This window comes from Brassica napus, unplaced genomic scaffold (assembly GCF_020379485.1).
Source record: "Brassica napus cultivar Da-Ae unplaced genomic scaffold, Da-Ae ScsIHWf_402;HRSCAF=626, whole genome shotgun sequence".
Taxonomy (NCBI): Eukaryota; Viridiplantae; Streptophyta; class Magnoliopsida; order Brassicales; family Brassicaceae; genus Brassica; species Brassica napus.
In genome coordinates this window covers 84403-94577 of record NW_026016481.1, presented here as the reverse complement: position 1 = coordinate 94577, position 10175 = coordinate 84403, and the positions used below count along the sequence as shown (strand labels likewise).

At 43.6% G+C, this 10175-nt stretch overlaps 1 protein-coding gene and 1 non-coding gene across 2 annotated transcripts; one reads left to right on the top strand and one right to left on the bottom strand.

Annotated features, from left to right (window-relative positions):
- The first annotated feature begins 916 nt into the window (after positions 1 to 916).
- LOC111209517 lies at positions 917 to 3995 on the top strand. Its single transcript, XM_022709461.2, has 5 exons — positions 917 to 1490; positions 1610 to 1750; positions 1869 to 2878; positions 2922 to 3116; positions 3237 to 3995. Exons 1-5 carry the CDS (start codon positions 917 to 919, stop codon positions 3993 to 3995), a joined length of 2679 nt encoding a protein of 892 aa, XP_022565182.2.
- A 6073-nt stretch (positions 3996 to 10068) lies between these two features.
- On the bottom strand, positions 10069 to 10175 carry LOC125603813. Its single transcript, XR_007335749.1, has one exon. It is a non-coding gene; the product is annotated as a small nucleolar RNA R71 (small nucleolar RNA).

Genomic DNA, 10175 nt, shown 5'->3' with positions numbered 1-10175 from the left:
TTGGTACGGGTTGCAAAGCCTAAGGCCGAAGATTAGAGGAAATAAGTTTTGAATGGATATTCTGGGTTACAGAATTATGTCTGTGACTTGGAAAGTCTATTCTCAATCCGTCGTAACATTTTCGGACTTGGCAGAGGAAGGTCGTTCGGGCATGTTCCTGTTTGATTGTTGCCTGGCTGGCTGACAGATGTCTAAAACAGTTCGGGGGTGTTATAGAGGTGGTATTAAAGCATGGTTTAGATCATGCGGTCAATCACGTACTTTCCGTGTTTTATCGAGTCAAATGTGTCGTAAAAGATGTGTTAGGAAACCAATAGAGTTTCGTTTTAATTAGTATTCTTAATAGTAAATTCTCTGTTCGTGGATTGCAGATGGCAAGAAGGGGAAGGAGTGAAGGAGGGCATGATTGGATGTTGGGTACAGAAAGTGTTTCAAGAAGAAGAGGACTGGGATATGAATCAGAGGGAAGGGTGCAAACACTGGCACACACCAACCAAGGATCCAGTGAAGAAAATATAGGAAGAAACAACAATCTGTTTGGACATGATCAAGAGATACCACCAGAAGAAAACTTTCCACCAAACCGTACTGTAAGGAGAAGACCAGAAATAGATGATAGCGAGTCAAGTGTCCAAGGTCCAAGACCAATAAGGCAGAACAACCTGATTGAACCAGAAGTTCATGATCAACCACAACAAGGACAAGGAATGGAGCACACTTTGAAGATTCTTCATGACGTGAGAGCGAGGTCACTACAACAACCTCAAGTGCAACCTCAGCCACTCGTGCCACCACAACCTTCAGTTAGTACACCGATGTTACCATTGATAGCTGCCATAAAGAATATTTTGAAGGAGGAACAGATGCATTTGAAGCCGACCAGTGGCTTCGAAACATGGAGAAAAACTTTGAGACCATGACGTGTTTCGAGGACTCTAAAAAGAAGATGGCAGTGTATTATTTGGACAAAGACGCGGCAGAATGGTGGGAGAGTAGGGATCACCAAGTAGGACATCTGGTCACCACTTGGGCGGCATTCAAAAAAGAATTTGAATGCAAGTATTTCACCTCGGAGTCCAAGCGAAGGCTTCAACGTCAGTTTGCTAACCTAGTACAAGGAGACAAGACAGTTAGAGGATATGAATCTGAGTTCATGCGACTGCGACGACACGTGCTGCGAGGACCAGATGATGAAGAAACCATGATATCTAACTTTATGTTTGGTCTGAAACCAGATTTGGAAAATAGACTGGCAGTCGGGAACTACGAGAGTCTCACCGAGCTAGTGGAAAAGACTGTGAATGTGGAGATCGGATCGGAAGCTGAAAAGGCGGCAAGTAAGAAATCCAAGCAGCATCAAGCAGGGAAGTATGGTGGAAACCAAAGATCTTTTAAGGGTAAAGATAAGGAAAAGGAATCAGAAGGGCCAAGTCGACGATCTTTGTTCACAGGAAAATGCTTTGACTGTGGCAAGACAGGCCATAAGTCCAGTGAATGCTACGAGAAGAAACCTGGATCCTTTCAGTCAAACTCATACTATCCTACATGCTACACGTGTGGAAAGAAAGGACACATCTCTACCCAGTGCGGTGTCAATCGTCTATACCAGCTACGCCAATCACTGTCCATCATCCTACAACTCCACCTGCAATCGCACCAGCGCCAAAAAGGCAAGCAATAGGAGGTGGAGTTTACGCTTTAGAACTAGAGGATACTAAACCTCCAGCCCCATCTAAGGGTCCCATCACAGGTATTCGGGTTCTTTAACCTTACTAGATTGATTTTGTGTTGTGTTATTGCTTGTGATGGATTGGTTACCTTCTATTGGATAATTTTTATGTTGTTGATATATATTGATGTTGTGGCAGGAACTTTACATGTTGCGGGGCATCCCACACATGTATTGTTCGACTCATGGGAAACACATAGCTTTGTGGCCCCTGAGGTAGCTGCCGAGTTTGTGGGTTCATTTGTGATTGACAGGGTGGATGTGGCTGTGATGACTCCCGGAGACCAAACCCTCCAAGCAAAAGAATGCCTCAGAAGAGTTCCGTTAGTCATTTGCGAGAAGATGTTCTTGGCAGATTTGTTGGTGGTGCCCTTAAAAGGATATGAAGTTATCTTGGGCATGGATTGGTTATCAGGCTATCGGGCACAATTAGATTGTGGAAAAGGTCGTATTTTGTTCAAGGAGAACGGGCAACGACAAATAGGGTTTTACGGGATCAGTCCAAGCAAGTCTGTGTCTTTAGTAGCTGCCTTGAGAGTGGAAGATTTGCTTAAGGATGGAGAAGCGTATCTGGTAACAATAACTGCTAGTGAAGGGCCCACTAGCAACGGAGTTGAAATTACGGATATTGCGGTAGTACAAGAGTTCAAGGATGTGTTTGAAACGTTGAAAGAGTTACCTCCACCTCAGAGTAACCCTTTCACAATTAACTTGGAACCTGAAGCGAAGCCGATAACAAAGGCTCCCTACCACATGGCACCTGCGGAGTTTGCAGAGTTGAAGAAACAACTTGAAGATATAATGGAGAAAGGTTTCATAAGACCTAGCTCTTCACCATGGGGAGCTCCGGTCTTATTTGTCAAGAAGAAGGATGGTAGCATGCGGCTTTGCATTGATTATCGAAGAATCAACAATATCACCATCAAAGATAAGTATCCCCTTCCAAGGATAGACGAGTTGTTGGATCAGCTAAGGGGAGGAAGTTGGTTTTCAAAGATCGACTTGGCGTTGGGCTATCATCAGATTCCAATTTCAGAAGGTGATGTCATGAAGACTGCATTTAGAACTCGTTATGGACAATACGAGTTCGTAGTAATGCCTTTTGGTTTTACTAATGCACCGCCGGCCTTCATGAGATTATCTCAACAAGTTTGTGATAATCTTCATCGATGACATTTTAATATATTCTAAGATAGAGGTAGAGCACAAAGCACACTTGAAGCTAGTGTTGGAACGGTTAAGAAACCAGAAGCTGTATGCCAAGTTCAGCAAGTGTTCTTTCTGGAAAAAAGAGATCAGGTTCTTAGGGCACCGAGTGTCTGGAGAAGGAGTTTCTGTAGATTCAGAAAAGGTGAAATTCATCGAGGAATGGCAAAGGCCATCAACGGTAACCGATGTAAAGAGTTTCCTCGGGTTAGCCGGGTATTATCGAAAGTTCGTCAAGGAATTTTCTTCGATCACTAAGCCCCTGACGAAGTTTACCGGAAAAGGAGTTCCATTCATCTAGGGAAAAGAAACGGATGAAGCATTTCAGAGACTGAAGAAAGCTTTGACCACAACACCGATATTGGCATTACCTGAACAAGGTAAACCTTACACTCTGTACGCAGATGCTTCTAGGGTTGGGTTGGGTTGTGTGTTCATGCAAGAAGGCAAAGTCATTGCTTATGCATCAAGGCAACTCAGGAAGCAAGAAGATAACTACCCAACACACGACTTAGAAATGGCGGCAGTGGTGTTTGCGTTAAGGATTTGGAGATCCTACTTATATGGAGAAGTCGTGGAAGTATTCACATATCATAAGAGTCTCAAGTATTTGTTTACACAACCTGATCTGAACCTCCAACAAAGGCGATGGATGGAGTTTGTGGTGGATTACGACCTGAAGATTCAATATCATCCAAGCAAAGCTAATGTGGTCGCAAATGCACTAAGTTGTAGAAAGTTAGCGTCCGATGTTGGAAAGGAAGTGGAAGCATTATCAAGTGAACTCAAGTTGATGACTTTATGGGCAATTGAAGGGGACCCAAGTGAGCCTTTAGGCATACGTACCGTAAACCAGGCAGGTTTATTCGCACGGATCAGACAGGAGCAACAACGTGATGAGAAGTTAAAAAGAATCATCACAGAAGTTAAAAATCAAGAAGCTCCAAACGCAAGTGGCTATCATGTGGCAGCAGATGATACATTATTACTTAATGGGAGGATATCAGTACCACAGCGAGAAGGGATACGAGATGAGATTTTGAAGTCGGCGCATCACTAGTTACTCAGTATCCATCCCGGGAGTACGAAAATGTACCGAGATATCCGAAGGTTTTATCATTGGCCAGGAATGAAGAAATCAGTAGCGCGATGGGTGGCTCAATGTCAGACTTGTCAACAAGTCAAAGTCGAGCATCAGATTCCAGGAGGATTGTTACAAAGCTTACCAGTACCTCAGTGGAAATGGGATTCCATATCCATGGATTTCATCACTGGGTTACCGCCGGCTCGAAGAAGATCAAATAATGCAATATGGGTGATTGTCGACAGACTGACAAAGGTGGCGCACTTGTTACCTATGAAGGAAACCGATACGGTAGAAGTATTGGCAGAGATGTATGTGGACCAAGTTGTGAGGTTGCATGGGGTGCCAACAGATATAGTCTCCGATCGAGATCCTAGATTCACCTCAAATTTTTGGAAGGCATTACAAGAAGCTGAGGGAACTAAGTTGTTCATAAGCACCGCGTATCATCCCGAGAGGGACGACCAAACCAAAAGAACCATTCGCGCCATAGATGATATGATGCGGATGTGTATATTGGATTGGGCGGGAAGCTGGGAAAAACATTTACCATTAATCGAGTTCTCCTACAACAACAGCTTTCATTCTAGCATAGGTATGGCACCATATGAGGAGCTTTATGGGAGGCAATGCAAAACACCTTTATGCTGGACCGAAGTTGGAGAAAGAAGAGAGTTTGGACCCAAAATTGTAGAAGAGACAATGAAAAAGTTGGAGATCATTCAAACCAATATGAAGAAAGCGCAGGATAGACAAAAGAAGTATGCCGATCAATCAAGGCGAGAAGTGGTGTTCAATATTGGTGATTGGGTTTATCTGAAAGTGTCAGCTCAAAAAGGAAAGAACCGATTCGGGAAGGTCGGGAAACTAGCGGTAAGATTCATTGGGCCTTACCAGATTATACAACGAATCGGAGAGGTAGCTTACCATCTCAACCTACCTGAAGAGATGCAAATACATCCGGTATTTCACGTATCAATGCTGCGGAAACATGTTCATGATCCCAGCGCTATTGAGACAGAGCAATTCGAAAAACTGCAAACAAACCTCACTTATCCAGAGGGACCAATCCGAATAGGTGAATGTCGGATACGAAGATTGAAGAATCGAGAAATTCCTGAAGTCCAAGTTTTCTAAGGTAAGCGGAACCGTGTAGTTGTGACCTGGGAGGATGAATCAAGATTCAAATTGTTGCATCCAGAGTTCTTCCACGAAGATGTAGTGATGGAAGAAGGGGGATCACCGGATCCTTAGAGAATTCGGGGATGAATTCAAATAAGGGGAGGAGAATGTAATACCCCGTCTTAAAAAAAAAAAAACCATAATTTTGGTTTTACGGAATTTCTCGGGGAAGACAAAGGGTCGGGAAATTTTTATCCTAAAGGTTAAGGTTAGTCTGGATTCTATTAAAAATAGTTAGCTCATCAGAACAGGAGCGGAAAAATATTCGGGATTGATCGCGGGACGAAAATTCACCAGAAGGGCCGAAATCGGGCAAATCGATCAAGAAGCTCGAGGTGGCTTGATTTAAGGGATCAGGACGTGGTGTCAACCATTTAACCTGCTGAGTGTCAACACAAGAAGGAGGTGTAGACGTGCATGAAGCAGTTCCATGCAGCTTGACACACAGAAGCACGACATGTCGCAATACCTGCGATCTGCGCATGCGAACCGGCATGCAGAGGCCCGTGTGTCGCAATGCATGAACACCAGACATGCTGAAGGGCAAGTGTACGTGGAGGTGTCTTCTGTCATGGCTAGAGAGCATACAACATGGCATGTGGATGCCCATGTGTTGCCACGCATGCGACCGAAAGCATGCAGGATGACACACATGCGATCGAGTGGCTCATTCTTATTGGCCGGCAACTTCTATATATACCTAGCTACCCTGGTTCATTTTTACTCATTCAGACATACCAAGGACATTCTAAAACGTGGCTTAGAGAGAGAGAGAGAGAAAGAAGTGAGGTGCTTTAGAAGTATAGACATTTTTTGAAAACCGATAAACTGTCCGGAAGTTCCGAAAGACTATCCAGAAGAGAAAGAAGGTTATTTCCGAGTTCTGATCAGTCCAGACCAGTTCATTCAATACATTACGGTTGGGTTTTGGGATTTAACATCACGGTACCAAGACGAAGATTTGGAGGGGATAAAAGGGGTTTGGTCAACATCCAGAATCAAAGAGTCGAGCCACATCGCTTAATCATTGTGAGTCACAGTTAATTTTTTGTTAACGAATTTTTAATGCAGGTTCCTGACATCGGAGACGGCTTCCTAGCTAGGATAGCCAGACCGGTCTAGGTGTGAGTTTGTGGATCCGAGGCTTGAGACGATGTCTGGGCTAAGTGGATAGCAAGACTAGTCTAAGCATCCGGATTATTGTGATTGTGTGATTATTATATGTTGTTATAGTATGTACCTCGTGTTGGTACTGTTGTGTGAGAACCTCGTGGTGGTTCTAGTAGTAGTTTGCAGGTCATTGCTTCCTCAAATGGTACCACTAAGCCGGTTGTGGTCCGGAAAGTGGTGGACTCGGTTTAACATGGCTTGATCACCAAGGCCCAGCAGTACTAGAAGCAACAAGGAAACCCAACTACAATTCTTACCAGATCCTGCAAGTTTGGAGCGTTCAATCCGCAAAGAAGAGTGATCCTCATCGATCGAAACCAACACATGTTCGTCGCGAGATTTCGTTCAACCACCGTCAACTCAGACACTAGTCCCGTCGAACGATACTCGCTCCCCACCGTCGACCGAAGACACTCATCTTCAATCGACCGACATCGTCCATCCGACTTCTATCGATACTCCAGTCCGGACACCGACCGATACTGATCTGCGAGACATGGTTACGACTTTGATACTTGTTCGAGATGAAAGAGGAGACCTGCATGACCAGGAAGGTCATCTGCGTAATGCAGCAGGTCAGAGGATAAATGCTCAGGGGGCAGCAATCCCTGTGTCTGACGCTATTGCTACAGGAACTACCCTACCTGTAGATGAGGCTGCGCGACCCAAGACGTTGGCTGACTACAACCGTCCATATCAGTTCTACACCAACAGATCAGCCATTTATCCTCCCACTAGTCAGAGGGAGTTCGAGTTGAAGGCGCAGTACTACACACTCGTGGGACAGATACCCTACCATGGATTATTTCACGAGCATCCTGTGGACCATCTGGAGAAGTTCGAGGATCTGATATCTGCTATTAAAGTTAAGGGAGTCCCTGAGGATTATCTCCTATGCAAGCTCTTCAAGTTCTCCCTTGCTGGAAAAGCTTCGCATTGGCTTTAGAGGCTCTTGGATCAGATTCAAGTCTTATCAGAGAGACTATCCACACCATGGATTCAATGAAGTACAACTGCTCATTACTTTTTACAGAGGCATCGCGGTGCAGTACCAGATGGCTCTTGATGCTTCCAGCAATGGAAACTTCAACACATGGAATCCATAGGAGGCAGTAAAGGTCATTGAAAACCTAGCATCTAGAAACAACACCAAGAACACTGATTTTGAGAGGAAAAAGTATGCCACCATCCTTGGGAATGATAAGATGGATGAGGTGAAGGAAAAGCTGGATTGTAACACCCCCGAACTGTTTTAGACATCTGTCAGTCAGACGGGCAACAATCAAACAAGAACATCCCAGAACGACCTTCCTCTGCCAAGTCCGAAAGTGTTACGACGGGTTGAGAATAGACTTTCCAAGTCACAAACATAATTCTGTAACCCAGAATATCCATTCAACACGTCACGAATATAAAACACACTTTAGTCCATAAAACATGAAGTTGACAAGCCCAAAATATTATACATATGGTCCATGGACGCAGTCGAAAGTAAACCATACATTTATATATCTTGAAAACGAGTCTTTAGCAAAAGATGTCCAATCTACACCAGCTCCTACAGTTCCGCGAGCGCTATGGTCCTTTCTACTGGTCACCTGCAAAAGGATGTGAGGAGTGAGTGAACTAGTTTCACTCAGTGAGCCAGGGTTCCCTATCTAGCATATACAACAACCCGTCATTCTAAACCCCACCCCAAACACAGGCAAGACGGGTAGTTCAACAATAAATATTCAAGATCATAAAGCATGACCGAATAAGCAATAAACCATTAAACCATAATAAATCAAAACACTCTTTATGAGTGTCATATCAATCAACCATTGATATATTGTGTTTTTGGCACATTATATGTATGATTTACTAATAGTTTTCAATGTTTTATCGAGTCTGTTTAGTCCTTCTCGAGTCATAACAGTTCTGGAATTGCATTGGATGGGAAATGGACAACTAGAGAAAAAGAAGAGAGAAAAGTATGATTTTGGGTCTTTTACGTGGAACAGCCATGCGGAGCAGCCTGAGTGCATGTTCCAGCGACGGAGAATAAAAAGGAAGTTTCCAATTATTTCGGGATTTGCCCTAGATTTCCTATTTCTTTCCTTTAGCCGACTGTGGTTCCTATATATATAGTTTCCTATTTATTACTTTAGACCTACCTTAGTTTTTACGCAAGAAAGACCTAAAGAGCTTTGAATTTGGCGATTTGCTATTGTAAGGGAGACAGCTCCATCTATCTCATAGAGAAGATCATCCTGAACCCTCTTGTTACCTTGATTTATTATTATGCAGTATTATTCAGAAATCATGGTTCTCTGTTCTTGTGTAATGTCTGAGTAGTCACCCAATTAGTTTAGGGGTTCTTAGGGTTTGGAATCGTGAGCTAAGTTTAAATAAGTTATCTAAAGATTGTCTACATTCATATATGTTCTTATTGCTTGCATCAAACTGATCACTTAGTGCATGAACTAGGGTTAATCAATTTAGCTAGCCGTTGATTGATAACTTGAAATGATTTGAATGATCTTTGCATCCCTAGTCAGCGAGAGTAGATATTAGAGTGCATTGTGAACCTATCGGACTTGATCTCTAAGGCTTGCTCGCGCGTCTTGGTCCAAACGAGAGTTTAGGTATCAAGACCGACTTGCAAAGAAATCGATACCACAAGAGTGGATCGATTCTACATGAGTGATCCGAGTTTAGGCTTGCTGATTAATTGAACTTGAATAATAGCTTGGCTTACGAGCTCCTTACCTGAAGAAGAAACCCTAGACTGGCGCTTTAAACCAATTCAAAAACAACCTAATCTAGTTACTTGTTCTTTACGTTATTTACATCTTTTAAATCCCCACTTCGTTTTAGCTTAATTCTGATCCCATAGAGATAAAGTGTAAACTGGTCCTATGGAATTGAATCTAAACATATTACAACTACACTGTTAACTTGACAGTAGACAAAGATCTAATTTTAGTGTATCAAGTTTTGGCGCCATTGCGACGGGGACCAGCTTTTTACCTTTATTTTTCGGTTAAAAATTTAGCCGAAAACTTCTAACTTGTTTAAACTCCTTTTGCAGTTAAAGACCCAAGTGCATGACCGGTAGACATACTCAGAGCAATACACAGGGGGATTTAGTTTAGCTTACAAACCAGGAACTCGCAAGCTTAGAAAGAACAAACCATCAACAAAGATCAATCACTGCAGCAATGGGCGATTTCGGCACTCCGGATCAAATGGCCGCGTCTATGCAACAGATGCAACAGCAGATGCAACAGATGCAAGAGTTACAGCAAACACTCACCGCACAGCAACTGGCTGCGCAGCAAGAACAACCTGTCCCAATCGGTGAGAGGAACTTACCGCGTAACATCCCTGCTACACGCTCTGCTATCGCTCCACCACCATGCCAAAGAGCAGACTTTGAGATAAAAACCGGCATGATCAATCATGTCCAGAGAAAGATGTTCCATGGACTGCCAGCTGAGATACCAATGGAACACATTGAAGCTTTCGAGGAGATATGTAGCTTCACTCGTGCAAACGGCGTCCCACCCGACTACATCAAATGCATGCTGTTTCCATTCTCTCTAGCGGACAAAGCTTCACGATGGCTCAAGCAGTTACCTACAGGTTCCCAACTTCGTGGGAGCAGGTTAGATCAGCTTTCTTGGGACATTTCTACACGAAAGCCAAAACAGCTGCTTTGAGGAACAAGATCTCCTCCTTCAAGCAGCTCGCCGATGAACCTTTTAACGAAGATTGGGAACGATTCAATGATACCCTCAGAGAGTGTCCTCATCACGGGTT

Bases quoted from the DNA above. Each gene is read 5' to 3' on its own strand.
- LOC111209517 (XM_022709461.2), top strand. From the start codon at position 917: ATGACGTGTTTCGAGGACTCTAAAAAGAAGATGGCAGTGTATTATTTG. The intron at 1,751-1,868 runs GTATTCGGGTTC...ATGTTGTGGCAG, and splicing joins ATCTAAGGGTCCCATCACAG to GAACTTTACATGTTGCGGGG. The intron at 2,879-2,921 runs GTTTGTGATAAT...ATATATTCTAAG, and splicing joins TCATGAGATTATCTCAACAA to ATAGAGGTAGAGCACAAAGC.